This window comes from Oryx dammah, unplaced genomic scaffold (assembly GCF_014754425.2).
Source record: "Oryx dammah isolate SB20612 unplaced genomic scaffold, SCBI_Odam_1.1 HiC_scaffold_1, whole genome shotgun sequence".
In the NCBI taxonomy this organism is placed as follows: Eukaryota; Metazoa; Chordata; class Mammalia; order Artiodactyla; family Bovidae; genus Oryx; species Oryx dammah.
The window spans coordinates 69,011,740-69,029,001 of NW_024070185.1; the positions used below are offsets into that span (position 1 = coordinate 69,011,740).

At 49.5% G+C, this 17,262-nt stretch overlaps 1 protein-coding gene across 1 annotated transcript; it reads left to right on the forward strand.

Annotated features, from left to right (window-relative positions):
* The first annotated feature begins 1,757 nt into the window (after positions 1 to 1,757).
* On the forward strand, positions 1,758 to 15,185 carry CHMP7 (charged multivesicular body protein 7). Its single transcript, XM_040243110.1, has 10 exons — positions 1,758 to 2,140; positions 4,032 to 4,203; positions 9,840 to 10,025; positions 10,142 to 10,275; positions 11,428 to 11,476; positions 11,719 to 11,838; positions 12,124 to 12,222; positions 12,452 to 12,512; positions 13,273 to 13,452; positions 13,665 to 15,185. Exons 1-10 carry the CDS (start codon positions 1,842 to 1,844, stop codon positions 13,715 to 13,717), a joined length of 1,353 nt encoding a protein of 450 aa, XP_040099044.1. The 5' UTR covers positions 1,758 to 1,841; the 3' UTR covers positions 13,718 to 15,185.
* Positions 15,186 to 17,262: the final 2,077 nt, after the last annotated feature.

Here is a 17,262-nt window from a genome sequence, read left to right on the forward strand (position 1 = left end):
TAAGAAGAGGCTTCAGAAGAACCTGTCTAGAGTGTGGTCAAGGAAAATTTTTGTCAGTTGCTATAAGTATTAAATGAGATATTGACTGTGAACGTTCTTGGAAGAATATAACATAACGTCTTAATATCAGTGGACACATTCATTCATGTAGCCAATCATATCCCTTCTCCTTCAAAATGCTTATTAAAATTCTTCCTTAAACTGGGTCCCAACTACTAAACAGCCTGCCACTCAGTGATAACACCTACTACATTATGTGCCAGTTATTTTACATAACATTTCCTTCAGACAACCCCATTAGGAAATAAAATTTTACAAAAGCAGCTCAGAAAGTTTAGGTATTTAATCAAGGTCACACAGCCAGTGAGTGGCAGAGGCCAAGTGTACATCCAACTCTGATGATTGTTACCTGGTTCCATTAAAGAAACTCCTTTTGCCTTTTAAACGGTTCAGTTAAAAAGAAAACTAATTGATTCTTAAGACACCAGACACGCTCCTCAAACACTCATGAGGTGTTCTTTCTCTCTCTTTTCTTTTTTTTTTTTTTTTTGTTTTTGAGACTAACAATATTCTAAGATATTAGAAGGGCAAGAGTCAAGTTATGTAGATTTCAGTTTCTGAAACATTTCTATGGCAACATTTCTAAGCGACTTCACTTTCACTTTTCACTTTCATGCACTAGAGAAGGAAATGGCATCCCACTCCAGTGTTCTTGCCTGGAGAATCCCAGGGACCGGGAAGCCTGGTGGGCTGCGGTCTATGGGGTCGCACAGAGTCGGACACGACTGACGTAGCAACAAGCAAGCAACGGCGCCATTATGCAACGTAGATATTTAAGGAAATTGCACCTGCCCGCAGGGATCAGGACACAGACTGGTAAATGCTAAACGGTCCACTCCAGAAAAGAAATCAACAATCATGCAGTCTGAAATGGTTTCAAGAAAGGTTTTGTTGTTCTTATGTGTTTGGGGGCCTCGCCACGAGGCTTGTGGGATCTTTGCTGCCCTGCTGCTGCTGCTAAGTCGCTTCAGTCGTGTCCGACTCTGTGCGACCCCATAGACGGCAGCCCAACCAGGCATCAAACCCATGCCTCCTACAGTGCAAGCGGGGAGTGTTAACCACTAGACTGCCAGGCAAGTCCCTCAAGGAAGATTAGAATTGGGCTCGATCTTAAGGGATCTGTTGGATACTGATTCTGAGAAGGAAACAGAAGGGTCACTCCAGGGTAGAAGGTGGGGAGCAAGGAAAGTAGAAACGTGTATATTCCTGAAAATCGGTGTATACATTGTCACAGAGATTGAGTGACAGTTTCGTTCATCCGCTGACATTACTGTAAACGAAGGCTAACTTGGAAGTTTAAATGTCCGAAGTAAGACCGCCGGGTCAAGCAGCGATGAACGGTGATCCATGCGGCGATCCTGGTGCCTCTGAGGCCCCTTAGCGATACTCTTGCATCCTAGTACCTGAAACCACCACAAGTTTGAGGCATAATCATTCGCCTCTCTACAACGCTGGGCCAAACTCTATGATTCCCGAGGGGGCGCGACGCTCACCTACCCGCCGCGCACGCGCGAGGTCCTCCTTTCCGCACAAAGGCTGCGGGAGGAGGGGTCAGCGCAAGCGCTCTGAGCTTCTTAGAAAATAGGGTCATTATCTCGTCTCCTGGCGCAGGCCGGGCATAGAGACTCATGCGCTGTGAGGACGTGAGAGACTTATTTCACGCCGTGGTGACGTAATGACAGAGGAGGAGGTGGCCCAGGAACGGAAGCCGGGAGGGAACCAGGGCGGAAGGGGACTAGGGCCAGGCTTGTGTTCGGTTCCTTGGCGGGGCTGAGGTTCCGATGTGGTCCCCGGAACGGGAGGCCGAGGCCCCGGCCGGGGGAGACCCGGCGGGCCTACTGCCCCCGGAGTGGGAGGAGGATGAGGAGCGCATGTCCTTCCTGTTCTCCGCCTTCAAAAGGAGTCGCGAGGTGAACAGCACCGACTGGGACAGCAAGATGGGCTTCTGGGCGCCGTTGGTGCTGAGCCACAGCCGCCGCCAGGGGGTAGTGCGCCTGCGTCTGCGGGACTTGCAGGAGGCCTTTCAACGCAAGGGCAGCGTCCCGTTGGGGCTGGCCACCGTGCTGCAGGACCTGCTGCGGTGAGGGCGGGCCCGGCCGGGGGGCGGGGCGGCTCCCCGCGGGCAGCGACCCAGGCAGTTCTCCCGGGCGCACCGCGCCCAGTCCCGGGTCTGGCTTCCAGGAGCCGTCTGTGTTTGCTCAGTGGGCTAAGGAGGCCAGGTTAGGGGTGTTTGGAGGGAATGGGAGGTGGGGTATGGAGGAAATTGAGGGGCCAGGATAGCCTGATTAGATGCGATCCAGACGGTAAGAGGAGAAGCCAGCCTGGGGGAGGTGACAGTGATCTGGACTGGAATCCCGTTATGTAGGGGCTTCCAAATGTGAATAACCCCACAACAGAAGGTCTGCGAGACAGGATTTATTGAACTAAGGAAGGGCGGAGCTAAGAAGAAAGTAGTGGTGAGGGAGAGGTGTGTAGGGACCTTGCCAACAGCCCCCCGGCACAGGTATTGTGTCTGGCCTGTCTTGGCTTGTCCTTGGCACAGGCTGTTTAGAGCGGAGGACATGACTGAGTATCTTGGTGATCCGAGAAGGTCCTGTAGGTGCTACCTGTGCGACAGGTGCAGGGTTTTTCTAGATTCCTGAGGCTGGTAGCATGAACATCTAACAGATATACAGCACTTTGCTGTGTGCAGGTATTTTGCCTACAACATTTCATCTGGCTCTTTCAGCAGTCCTGCGGTGACGGAATTATCCTCTCAGACAGAAGCTGAGTCTGAGAGAGGTGCAGCAACTTACTGGGGGTTACACAGATGGTTAGAGGTTATGGCAGGGCTGGACCTGGGGTCTTCTGAGTCTCGAGCATTTGCGCTCAGGTTGTATATGTCATATACTGAGCGGCCTCTCTAGCACAGTGACTTCGTCAGGGTCGGAGACTGACGAAAGTCAACTTTGATATGTTGCTTTTAGCTCAGCCCTCTTCCCAATTAAGAGATCTTCCTTCCTCCCAGCCCCCTTCCCTTGACTGACATTGATGGGGCAAGCCATTTCTGGAACTTCTCCCACATGGGGCACAGGGTAGACAGTAGCTGAAAAAGTCAGTGAGGGGCAGGAAGAATATGAGCTTCCTTATTACAACAGGACCATCCTCTCCCACTTCCTGCCCAGAGACCTGTAGTACCTCTATTTCTCCTCTCCTGACTGCTGGCACCCCACTGAGGCCTCCTAATGTTTGACAGGGCCTGGGACCTGAAGAATTTCTGAGGGAGACATTTTTCCGTAGAAGCAGCATAGCAGAGTAGTTAACAGCTTTGATTGAGGGTCAGTTGGCCTGGGTGCAAATCCTGGCTCTGCCATATGCTAAATTATGTGACCGAGGAAAAAATATGTACCTCTCCCATAAGCCTCAGTTTGATAAGTTATAAAACATGATTGTACTTATATTTATTTTGTGTATTTGAAGAGGTACTCCTTAGCACCCCTTAGCACAGTGGGAAGCATTCAGTAAAACTAGCTACTTACTACTAGGACTTTGAAATGCTTGTGCCTTATCTACACCCAAGCTTAGGACTAGCAGAAAACCCTTTCTCTGAACTGCTTTGTCTTCATCCTCATGTCTTGCCCTTGACACTAATCCGTTATTGTTTTGAGCTCTATTCGTCAAGGGAAGTCTCAACACAGGCCCTGTGGCCTCCTGTGTCTCTGGAGCCTTATCAGAGAGCTTGCATTTTGGAGCCAGATTATAGTTTAGCTTTGGCCTCTGTTGTCTTCTCAGTCCCTCAGTTTTCTCTTGCCAAAAATTGTTGTGAGGCTTGGAGCTGGAGCATAAACAGCACTGCTCACAGTAGCTGACATGAAGGTGCCTGGTAAATGGCGCTTATGAATATGACGATCACATTCCTCTTTGGGCTAAGGAGGGAGGTGGGGCCATTGCAGTAAAGCCTGCCACCTGCCCTTTTCTTTCTTCACCGGCAGTCGAGGGGAGCTGCAGCGGGAGTCTGACTTCATGGCCAGTGTAGACAGCAGCTGGATCTCCTGGGGGGTCGGAGTCTTCCTGCTGAAGCCCCTCAAGTGGACTCTTTCCAACATGCTAGGGGATCATAAGGTTCCTGCCGAGGAGGTGCTCGTGGCTGTGGAGCTTCTTAAGGTGGGTGCTCAGGAGTCAGAGGTCTGGGTGTCATCTGGGGTGATGACAGGACCCTCTACGTTTCTTGGGTGGCTTGGGTGAATCATTAGAAAAAGAACCAATCTTTTTTTATGGGTTGACAGAGCTGATAACTGAGTTTATCTGACCTTCCTTTTGCTATACTTTGTAGCAATGAGTTGTTGGTTGGACTTGTACATTTCAAGGGTGAACCTCTATCTAGAAATTGTCAGTTACACACAGTTGAGTAATTTCTGTATTTGTAGGGATTAATGATAAACTAAAGTTTAGAAAACGTGGTTGCCATTTCCTCTTTCAGCTTTGCCCTCCCTAAATCAGTAAACTGGGCTTCCTTGGTGGCTCGGTGGTAAAGAACCCGCCTGCCAGTGCAGGAGATGCATGTTTGATACCTGGATGAGGAAGATCCCCTGGAGAAGGAGGTGGCAAACCTCTCCAGTATTCTTGCCTGGGAAATCCCATGGACAGAGGAGCCTGGATCGAAAAAAGTCCATGGGTCCCTACAGTCCATGGGTTGAAAAAGAGTTGGGCACAACTGAGTGACTAAACAGCAACAACAAATCAGCAAGCTAGGCTCAGATGTCCTTCTTTCTCCCTTGCTTACCACCGTCAAACCACCAGGCTCTTTTCCTTTCATGCTCTTCTGGCCATTCAGCTTCCTCCCGGCCTGCCTTCTGTCCAAAGCCCAGAGCATGCCACTGATGCTTGACTGCTTCTCTTATCTACACCTTTGGCTCTTCTGCAGCTCTCAGGCCACACCAGAGACACCAGCAAATCAACCACCTTAGAACAGCCCCATGGTCCTTCATTTCTGCCAGAAAAAATTGCTCTGTCACCAGGAGTGGGGCCCCTTACAAAATCCCAGCTTTAGGAGGGCCCTCGGAGCCACTCTGCTGCCTAATGTTCCTGTCCCACCCCCACCTCCACCCCCCATTCCCCACACACACATGTGCTTCATGTTCTCTGCAGATACTGCACTGAGAACATAGGAAGAATCCCCTTAGTCGCACTTCAACTTTCTGTCTTACCGCTTTCAATTTGACCTCCTCTCAGCCCTACTTCCTCCCCAAGCTCAGAGGATGAAGTGTCCTTCCTCTGTCCCCTATGTGCTCTGAAGTCTGTCCCAGCCCTTAGTGGCATCAGTGACCCTCCCAATCTGTATATTCCTTCCACTCTTTCATGCTCTCCTTCAGCCTGTAAACCCACCCCAGTTTTCCCATCTCAGGATGACTCCTTGTGGGACCTGGGGCCGTGACTAGTCACTGCTGTGTCTCCTTCTTAGGCAAGCTTTGCTGTCCCCACATTTTTACTTCCACACACACTTTTTTAAAAAAGATTATTTGATTTTATTTTTGGTTGTGCTGGACCTTCGTGGCTGTGAGAGGGCTTTATCTCGTTGCAGCCAGCAGGGGCTATTCTCTAGTTCTGGTGCACGGGCTTACATTGTGGTGGCTTGTCCTGCTGCGGAGCACGGGCTATAGGCAAATGGGCTCAGTAGTTGTGGCGCATGGGCGTAGTTGTTCTATGGCATGTGAGATCTTCCTTGACCAGGGCTGGAACCTGTGTCCCCTGCATTGCAAGGCAGATTCTTAACCACTGGACCCCCAGGGAAGCCCTCCACCTACTCTATAACCTAGGGCAGACCTGCATCACCCCCACCGCTCCACCTGACTGTGGTGGGCGAAGTTATAGTAACCTTAAGTTCGTGTGTGTGTGTGTGTGTGTGTTTATAAAGCTGACTGAACACAGTGTCTATAAAGTAGACTTGCAGACAGTGGTTATTTTTGAAACTCACAAGCTCAACCTTCCCTGGTGGCTCAGTGGTAAAGAATCCACCTGCAATGCAGGAGACCTGAGTTTGACCCCTGGGTTGAGAAGACCCTCTGGAGAAAAGAATGGCTACCCACTCCAGTATTCTTGCCTAGAGAATCCCAAGGACAGAGGAGCCTGGTGGATTGCAGTCCATGGGGTTGCAAAGAGTTGGACACAACTGAGTGACTAATATTTGAACGGCATAATCACTTGAAGTCCAGCCTCAGAGCCCTGGAGGCTTCCACACAGCTGGGGCCAGGTTGCAACCCCGCCCTCCCCCCGCTGCCATGAGAAGCTCCACTTTCTCCTCACCCTGACAGACAGCCCTCCTCCCTGCCACCTCACCCTGGGGATCAAGTCTCCAAAACCTACCTGCTCTCCCTGTCCCCTGGGATTTTTGACTAAGCGGCATGCATTTTCTTCAGGAAATCACCTCTCCCCCTCTGCACTACCCTCCCTCTCAGCCTTCAGGGCTTGGCCAGGGACACACAAAAACTGCTTGGTGGCTTAAGTGGTTCTGGGCCAGCCCTTTCCCTCCTTGTGGTCTTTTCCTTCAGGTGTTCTCCAACCTGGAGCAACAGGGGGTCCATCCATTTATCCTCACAGTTGTAGTTTTGGACTCAGTGTTTTGACAGCAAAGGCAGAGATGGGGGTAGATGGGAGTGGAATCATAGAAATCTTCTAAGAACCAACAATTTTTGACAGCAGAGTAGTCTAATCCACTTTAGGTAGAAAAATAAATCTGGCTCTTCAAGGGCATGGACTGTTAACTCTGTGTGGCTCAGATGGTAAAGCGTCTGCCTGCAATGTGGGAGACCCGGGTTCGATTCCTGGGTCGGGAAGATCCCCTGGAGAAGGAAATGGCAATCCACTTCAGCACTCTTGCCTGGAAAATCCCATGGACGGAGGAGCCTGATAGGCTACAATCCATGGGGTCGCAAAGAGTCAGACACAACTGAGTGACCTCACTTTCAGCTTACATCACTACACAGAACACTTTGATGCTTAATCTCATTCAGTGACATCTACTACCAAATATATGATGACTTCAGATACATGGTTTTCTCTTGGGAAGGAGACTTGTTTTCCTGTGTGAAAATAAAGGGTCTTATCTGGATAGTTTTATAAAACAAAGAAAGCCTGTTTCTGAGGTTAACTGACTTTCCCAAGTCTAAATGCAGAAAGCAGCCAGCAAGTATTAATCTTATTTGAAAGAAATACAAAACAGTAAAAATTGCCCATAGAGATTGTGATTTGCAAAAATTGTACAAAGAAAGTTGCCTTTCTTTTCATCCCATCTCCACCTCTTTGGGTACATTCCCTTCCCAGTTCTGTTTGCAGAAGCACACATCCCTTCTTATTGACCTTATTATGTTACTTTCCATTTTATCTTCTTGTTGGCATTTAGTACTTCCTGAAATTTTTATTTACTTGTATTTTATCTTTCTCCCCCACCAGAAGGGAGAAGTTTCATGGGGCCTGGGAACAGTGCCTGGTACATAGTAGAGAGTCAGTAAATATTGGTTAACACAGTAAGTGAATATACACATACATAATTTGTTGTTGTTCAGTTACTCCATCATGTTTGACTCTTGGCGACCCCATGGACTGTAGCCCACCACCTGGTGGGCCTCTGTCCATGGGATTCTCTAGGCAAAAATACTGGAGTGGGTAGCCATTTTCAGGGGATCTTACCAACCCAGGGATGGAACCTGTGTCTTCCGCATTGGCAGGTGGATTCTTCACCACTGAGCCACCAGGGAAGGCCATATACATACATATATATGTACATTTTTATCTAGAAATGTTACCTTATTTTACCTGTTGGTCTACAACCAGCCCTTTTTTTCCCCCCACCTTAATATATCATGAGCACCCTTCTAGGTCCCTCCTACATGATACAGATCTACTTCATTCTTTTGGATGGCTGCATAATAATCTGTAGACTCACCACAATTTATCCAATAGTTACCACACAAATGGATATTTAAGTCATTCCAGTTTCTCTCTGTTACAAAGAAATATTTCTTTGACAGCCTTGTGCCTACATGTATACTCTTCACTTTTATTTTCTAGAAATGTATATGTACATTCTAAGTTTTAACAGAAATTACCAAATTACTTTTCAAAAGTTTGTACTAATTTACACTTTCATGAAGATTACATTAAAGTACCCAGTTTCCTCACATCCTTGCCAGCACTGGATAACATAAGTCTTTTAAATTTTGTCAGTTTGATGAATAAAAATACTTCCTTTTGGAATTTGAGCATCTTTTCACCTATCCACTGGCCATTGACATATTCTCTTCTGTGAATTGCCTCTTTATAGCCTTTGCCTGTTTTTATTTTGGATTCTTTGTCTTTTATATTATTGGTAGGAGTTTTCTGTTTATTAAGGGTGTGTGTGTGTGCATGCGTGTCATGTCTGACTCTTTGCCACCCCACAGACTGTAGTCTGCATGGGAGACCCAGGTTCAGTCCCTAGGTTGGGAAGATCCCCTGCAAGAGGGCATGGCAACGCACTCCAGTATTCTTGCCTAGAGAATCCCATGGACAGAAGAGCCTGGCTGGCTACAGTCCGTGGGGTCGCAAAGAACTGGATATGACAGAAAAACCACACTTTCATACATGTTTATATATAAAAGATATATTTAGTATTAAGAATTTAATATTGTCCCTCAGTTTCTTGTTTTCATTTTTACTTATGATGTCTTCTACATATAAAAGTTTTTATATTTCTATAGATTTTTCAAATTTTCCTTTTTGGCTACTGAATTTCTGCTCTTACTTAGAAAGGTGTGTAACTTTTCTGCTCTTGCTTAGAAAGACATAACCCTCTACTTCAAAGGTTAATAAGATTTTTCTTTTAAGCATTTTCTTCAAATATTTTATGCTTTCATTTTCTCAATTTAAATGGTAATAATGTAGTAGGTATTTTTGTATATGTGGTGAAGAAGACTCAGACTTCATGCTGCTGCTTGTGACTATTCCTCTTCCTGAGATGACCTTCCCACCAACATCCCACATAATGACTTACCTATGGGATTCTGCTCAACAACTATTATTTTCTGAGCAATTGCTGAACTCCTGGGTAGTCCTTCTCTGTATTTTCATAGCATCCTGTGCATACTTCAGTATATATTTCTTAATTGCAGAAGATTGAAAGAGTAATCTCCACGAAGGAGGAAGACAGTGGCATTGTTTCTGGGAACCTGTGTTTCTTAGACTTCTCATCTAAGTCTAAAGATTCCTAAATTTTCATGAAAATTCCATCCCAATACTTCCCTCTTGGGGCTCTTTCTAGACTCGGTACTATTCCAGTTTGCCGGATTCCCATTTGGCATAAAAGTGGAGAGACTGGGACTGGCCGGGAGTTTATAGACATCGTGTCCATCCGCCTTCTCCAGCTTGCCAAGGACCAGTGAGAGCGACTGATTCAGGATCACACAGGCTAGCCTGACCACCAGCCTCGGCTCTCCATCTGTGGCCATGCCACCACACCACAGTGCTTCATTCTCCCCTTGGGGGCCCATAGGCAAGGGAGATGCAGGAACATGGAGTCCCAAATGGAAGGGCAAGCCGAGTTGGCTCCCAACAGACCATGTGCCTTATTTCACCCATGCTCACCAGACATTCCTCCAAGGTTTAAAAAAAAACATGAATCCTTTTTCCTTTTCCAAAGCTGAGGACAGGTTGGGTGCTCCCCTCCTCTGACCTTGTGTGATCGTGGATCTGAAACACGGCTCAGGGCTCTCAGGTTTCTCGGGGCGGCGATCCCTCCCCGCAGGCACTTTGCACTTCCCCTGCAGGAGAAGGCTGAGGAGGTGTACCGTCTGTATCAGAACTCCCCGCTCTCCTCGCACCCCGTGGTGGCCCTGTCAGAGCTCAGCACCCTGTGTGCAGGCTCCTGTCCGGACGAGAGGACCTTCTACCTGGTGTTGCTGCAGCTACAGAAAGAGAAGCGGGTCACCGTCCTGGAGCAGAATGGGGAGAAGGTACAGGAACGCGTTCCTTCTCCCCTCACTCCCCGAGACCTTGTCCACTGTGTGCTGCCCAGGGGTTTCTCAGCATTCGGGGTCAGAGCAGCAGTAATTTGTCCCTGTCCGTTCAGATTGTGAAGTTTGCCCGAGGCCCCCACGCCAAGGTCTCTCCTGTCAACGACGTGGATGTCGGGGTCTACCAGCTGATGCAGAGTGAACAGCTGCTGTCCCGCAAGGTGGAGTCCTTGTCGCAGGAAGCCGAGAGGTAACTCCCCCTGAGCTGAGTGCCCCAGATCCCACCCTGGCCGGCCCTCAGAACCAGCAAAGCACTGGCAACCGTGGGCTCTTTAAAAAGAAGAATTAAGGTTATATTTTGCTGATTAGGAAAGTACTAACTGCTCAGTGCAACAGTCACAGAAAGCACCAATTATCACAAAGGAAAACAAAATGAATTCTTCCCCCTGCAAGTGCAGCTGTTAGCACTGTGTTTATGTTCTTCTAAGCCATCATCCATTTAACCAGGGTTTACTGAGCCAGGCCTTATCTTGGGGATGTGTTGAGTTGGCCGAAGAGTTCATTCGGGTTTTTTGGTAAGATCTTACAGAAAAACCTGAATGAACTCTTTAGCCAGCCCAATAGTAGTGAATGCACCAGGTATATACAGCCTTCTGGGGGTCTTGGTAAGGGACCCCTGCCCTTCCCCTCGGATGACCAGGCAAGACATCCCTGCTGAAGACATGTAAGCACTTCCCTGAAAGGTTAGGATATATAGACGTGGAATCAGAATGTGCTTGTTCACACCCTCTTACAGCGGGAGAATCCCCACCTTGTAGGAACGCCAAGGTCATTGGAGGTGTTAGGAAGTCATTCCCTGCCTGCTGGCTTTCCAGGTGGTGCTAGTGGTAGAGAGTCTGCCTACCAGTGCAGGAGACATAAGAGACTAGGGTTCGATCCCTGGGTCGGGAAGATCCTCTGAAGGGGAGCATGGCAACCCCTTCCAGTGTTCTTGCCTGGGAAAATCCCATGGACAGAAGAGCCTGGCAGGCTATAGTCTGTGCAGTCACAAAGAGTCAGACACGACTGAAGCAACTTAGCCCACCCTACATGCCAGCTCCCAGGATGGCAGTCTGGCTTTAAGGCACCTTGTCGATCTGTTTTCCCTCTCTATGAATTGAAATAACTTTTCCTTGGTCGTTTACCTTCCCCACATGCAGACCTCCCCTCCCAGCTCATATTTCAACCTGCTGCAGGGGTTTGGCCATGGGCGGTTGGGCATCGTTTTTCTGGCCCTTGGGTGAAATGAATTTGCTTTTCAGATTTGAAAAGTACCTTCACCAAAAGTGCTACTTGTGGGGACACTTGAGAACCCTGCCACCCCCCTCCTATGGCCTCGTCATTTTTAGCTGTCCCTTTGTAGGTATAAAGAAGAAGCCCGCCGGGCATGCCGAGCAGGGAAGAAGCAGCTGGTGAGTTTTGTCTCCCCACTCCCCATCCCCAGCTGTGTCCTGGTGCCCTAGGATGGCAGTGAGAGGAGCCCAGTTCAGAGAGCAGCCTTCTCAACGCTAGCAGAATGTCTGGGTGGCCCAGGCATTATGATGGCTTGCTTTACAAACCCGGGGTGGGTCTTACCTTCTGGGAAGAGCTCTCTCTTCCTTGGGCCCTTTGGCCTACCTGGTTTGGCCTTAACCATGTCTCCATGCCCCACTAGGCCCTGAGGTCTCTCAAGGCCAAGCAGCGGACAGAGAAGCGCATCGAGGCCCTGCATGCCAAGCTGGACACAGTTCAAGGCATCCTGGACCGGATCTATGCCTCGCAGACAGATCAGATGGTAGCCACCGCCCCTCTGCCCCAGTGTTTGGCCAGTTCTATGCGGTGTCCGCCCCTTCTCCCTTCCACTGAGGCTTTGCTGTCTGGAGAAGGCTGGGGTTCTTTCAGGATGTGGTTGGGACTGCCTTTGCCCCTCCTGTTGGGAAGTTTTGGGCTCAGTTGACATGGGGTAAATCGTGCATGGGTAAGGGGGAAAAAACCCAAAGCCGACTTCTGGAGACAGGACAGTGTAGTCTGTATTTTGCCCAGTGCTCTTCATCTGCACTGACCACTGCTTTCTCTTTAGGTTTTCAATGCCTATCAGGCTGGGGTGGGAGCGCTGAAACTCTCCATGAAGGATGTCACAGTGGAGAAGGCGGAGAGCCTTGTGGATCAGATCCAGGAGGTATGGGGGCTGGGCAGGGCAGGTACCTACACCGGACAGTTCTGAGGACAGAAGTGACGTTGTTGTATTGATGCTTCTTTCCCCAACTGTTGATCTTGTGAACTTGAGGAAGCTTCCCCCAATTCTCAGATGGGGCAGCACTACTTTGTAACCCTGAACATGGAAATCCAAAGACCGAGATCCCCAGAGATGCATTCAGAGTTCACGGTCTGGTGCTTTTCTCTTGCAGCTGTGTGACACCCAGGATGAAGTTTCTCAGACACTGGCTGGCGGGGTAACCAATGGCCTAGGTGAGTTGAGAAGATGATTCTGTCGTCTTTCCTTTCTAAGCAGACTTCACCTCTCTGTGCGGGGATAGGTCTGGCCAGGATCAGTTCTCCTAATGTAGGCAGGGCTCTCCCCCATCTCCAGGGCTTCTCTGCAGGAGTAATGGGAAGGAATTGGCCCTTCCTCCTTGACAGGCTGTTGACCAGCCCCTCAGCACTCCAGGGCCCCTTATTCCCTGGGCATCTTCCTAGGGCAAGGAGAAGCAGGGTCAGTTCCTTGGTGTAAACAAGATAAACCTTCTCAATGACTTAGCTCTGTGTGTGGACAAAGAAGAGTGCTCGAAGGTACCCTTTGCCTCCCAACTCACATGATTGATTTATTGATTGATTGGCTGTGCTAAGTCTTTGTTGCTGCACATGGGCTTTCTCTAGTTGCAGTAAGCAAGGGCTGCTCTCTAGTTGCAGGGTTCAGGCTTCTCTTGTCATGGAGCATGGGCTCTCTACAGTGCAGGCTCAGTAGCTGTGGCACATGGGCTTAGTTGCCCCACGGCCTGTGGGATCTTCCTGGACCAGGGATTGAACCTGTGTTCCCTATATTGGCAGGCAGACTCTTAACCACTTAACCACCAGGGAAGCCCATCACACAGCTTTTTTTTAATAATCCTTCAAGAAGACCTGGGCATCTTTGGTGAAGCTGAGCTGGGTTTGCTGTCCACAGTCCTTGATCATTAATGCATTTCCTCCCTGGACTTCCATGTGTCCTTATGTCGTCTCTTCTCGCCAGACTTTGACAGTGAGGAGCTGGAGAAGGAGTTGGACATCCTGCTTCAGGACACCACCAAAGAACCTTCGAATCTGCCCGACAACCCCCAGGAGACGTTTTATATCAACAGTGTGCCTAACACTAGGATCTCAGATGCCGAACTTGAAGCTGAACTTGAGAAACTGTCCTTATCAGAGGGAGGTAGGGAGCTGTGTTCCCAGGGTGGCTGGTGGGCTCGTGACCCTCTGGCTCACGGTTAATGGGTCCTAGCACGCTTGCTCCATCTGCCAGGGTACCAAATGGGGAAGGGAGTCCTGGGCTCCTTATTTATATTAAGACTCAGTCCCTTAAACACTGGGGTGCTTTCATCTCAGAGATCTGCCGTAGAGTTCAGCCATTTCGTCTCCCTGCAGGTTTGGTCCCAAGCAGGAAATCTCCAAAAAGACAATTGGAACCAACTCTCTAAAGCCATTGTAGTTCCCTCAAGTGAAGGACCCTCGTCAGAGAGAGACCAGGCTTGCGTGTATGTGTGTGTGTACATAGTTATTTAAACGAGAAACTCGGAATGTGTTGGGAAGAGGAGGAAGGACAAGCGCTGCTGCCTCTGGATGCCGCCACTTACCACGGGACACTTAGAGTTTCTGGAAGCGTGCGCCCAAGGCGTGCTGCCAGCCAGGGTCATGGCCCTGCCTTCTCATCTTTCTAGTGCCACAGTTTATACGGTTCTGTGTGTGCCCTGTCGTCTCTCATAGCCTGCAGTCCTGCCACGGGCTCAGTTAGGTTTGTCTTCCCCCACCAGCCTCATTCTGGCCAGCGAAGGCGAGAGAGTTTGTGCAGGTTTGCCAAATCAGAGTCTGTCCTCATGGCCCCTCCCTGCGCCCCACGTGTTTAGAGGAGTTTATTCTGTCTGTTGGTCCGATACACAGCTCCCAGCCCCTCTCTGTTCCCTCTGGTAATGAGAAGGAGGAGACTCAAACAGCTGCCACTTTAGGGAGAAACGCACAGTGTAAAACAAGGAGGGAAACGCCAGTTCCTTCCCATTACTCCTGTGGAGGAGCCCGGGAGAGAGGGGAGTGGGGAAGAGCCCTGCCTGCACCAGGGCTCCCTGGGGTCCATTGTCAGATTCTCCAGGTGTTCAGAAAGAGAGGTCACCCCCAAGTGGCTCAGAGCTGTGACTGGAGAGGGGTCTCATGGGGTTGATGGACACAGCTGCCTCTTCCATGTTATGCAAAAGAATATCTGTTGACTGGAGAAAGCGTTACTCTGGGTCTTTTGAACTTGACTACAGGGCCGCAGGAATCCAAACCCCATCTGCTTTCTTAAAAAGGTATCTTTGCCGTGCCCCCATGGTGAATAACTTAAATATAACTTTAACACAAATCAGAAGAATCCACACAACAGCACACCTCCCCTTCGTGAGCCTGGCAGAAAAACAAGTTCTTTTGTTTGAATTTCAAAAGCATCTTATGTTGTGGCCCAACGCTCAGGGCAGGGCATCTGAGCCAGGATGTGCAATAGAAGCAGAAGACGGTGGCCTCGGCCACATCAGCTGTGTGCTTCCCCGGTCCTGCTCTGCACCCAGCCCCGCCTCCTGGAGGCCCATCTTCCTACTTCCTTTGACGAGTAGGGGAGGATGGTGGGGGGACAGGCAGGAGAGGATCTGAATGTACTGGCAGCAGGGAGAAGAAAAAACACCAGCCACACTGCTGCCCTGCTGCAGTCCCAGACGCCTGCCTGGCCCCTGGCCCTGCCCCTCCCGCTGGGGGTGGCGGAGAGCGAGGGGAGGCATCTGCTCCAGGCCAGGAGCACGATCACTGTTCCACAAATTTCTCTCCCACTCGGCCTTGGGAAACTGATATGTTGGGGGTAAAAAGAAACAATCACTATTTTTTCTTTTTTTATCTGGTAAATAATTAAAAGAAAAAGCCCGAGCGCTTTGTCTTCCTCTGTCTTTTATTTCTTTCTCCTTTGAACTATTTATTTTGTATTGGGGTATATGGGCTTCCTTGATGGCTCAGTTGGTAAAAAATTTGCCTACAATGTAGGAGACCCAGATTTGATCCCTGGGTGGGGAAGTTCTGGAGAAGGGAATGGCTACCCACTCCAGTATTCTTGACTGGAGAATCCCATGGACAGAGAAGCCTGACAGCCTACAGTCCTTGGGGGCACAAGAGTCAGACCCAGCTTAGCAACTCAACCACCACCACCATACCCAATTAACAAACAATGTGATAGTTTCAGCTGAACAGCAGAGGGACTCAGCCTTAGATGTACATCCATTCTTCCCCAAACTCCCCTCCAATCCAGGCTGCCACATAACATTTAGCAGCATTCCATGTGCTATACCGGAAAAGGCAATGGCACCCCACTCCAGTACTCTTGCCTGGAAAATCCCATGGATGGAGGAGCCTGGTGGGCTGCAGTCCATGGGGTTGTGAAGAGTCGGACATGACTAAGCGACTTCACTTTCACTTTTCACTTTCATGCATTGGAGAAGGAAGTGGCAACCCACTCCAGTGTTCTTGCCTGGAGAATCCCAGGGACGGTGGAGCCTGGTGGGCTGCCGTCTATGGGGTCGCACAGAGTTGGACATGACTGAAGCAACTTAGCAGCAGTAGCAGCAGCAGCGTGTGCTATACAGAAGGTAGGTCCTTGGTTATCCATTTTAAATATAGCAGTACGTACCTGTCCATCCCAAACTCCCTAGCTATCCCTCTTTCCACCCCCCACCCCGGCAACCATAAGTTCAGGATGTCTGTTCTTTAGGTTGTCCGAGTGCCTTGTGCCTGTTCCCCCATCCTCCCCTCCAGTGTACACACACTGGCGCCACGGGAGAAGGCTGGCTGGCTCCCCAGCAGGTGTCCTGAGTTGCTGTGAAAGTGGTCAGCCTACCCCATTGCTCTCTCAGGCCAACACTGTTATTCAGTGACCTCCTTTATTTAAGAATGTGCCACCATTTTCCTTACTCTCTTCCCAGCTCTCTTTCCTCTGCCTGTATGACCATATTTTAGCCTGGCACCAGTATTTATTCAGCACATGTTGCAACTGTGGGGTTTGTCATCCTTGAGGGGAGACAGGCTTTGAATCTGAGAGCAGAGCTAGAACAGACTGGAAGTTCTACCGCAGCACTAGGTACGTCAGCAGGTGAACCAAAGAGGGAAAGGAGTCACGAGGAGCCTGGAGCAGAGACAGTTGGAACCGAATAGAGTGAAGATCCCTGGGTGGAGAAGATCCCCAGGAGGAGGAGAATGGCAACCCACTCCAGTGTTCTTGTCTGAAAAATCTCATGGACAGGAGCCTGGCAGGTTATAGTCCACGGGGGGCTACAGTCCACGGGGCCAGAGTAGGACACAACTGATAGACCGAACACAGAGTGAAGGTGGGGCAGGTTCTCCAGCATGGAGCTGAGGTAGGGAACCCACTCCACCTCCCAAAGCAGTCGAGTGCCCAGACTATGAGCCTCTTATCTGTTCTCCTGTTACTTTCTCCTGCTGACTTGAGCTGCTAAGGAGTCCTGGTTTCAGTGTTTCAGCCTGGTTCTTCACTATGGGACAGGAAATTAAAAGAAGAGGTTTGAGTCTAGGCTGGATCAGACTGAAGACAGGAAGCCACCCTCTGGTGGGGACTGCATTTTCAGCATGGGATCACCATGGGGGGCCTGGGTCTGGCCTCAGGATTCTCCTCTTGGAGCTGACTCAGTTTACAAAGGGAATTGGTGAGTTTTCCTCTGTGTGGAGAAAAATCACATCTATGGAGCTGAATCAGGTTCAGACACTGCCCTGTGGGGTCCAGACACACAGCATGGACTTAAGGGCTCAGGAAGGCTTCATTTAAAGAGGCTACAGCCCCGTTCTCATTTCCCTTGAACACTTCCTTGGGTTTTTAGAATCTTGTCAAGTAATCTATGAGTTTTAGAATACCATCTATCCGTGATTCCACTGAGATTACATTGAGAAAATGTAACAAATCAGGTGGGGACTGGTCCTGACTGGGTATAAGGAAATCTGTTTT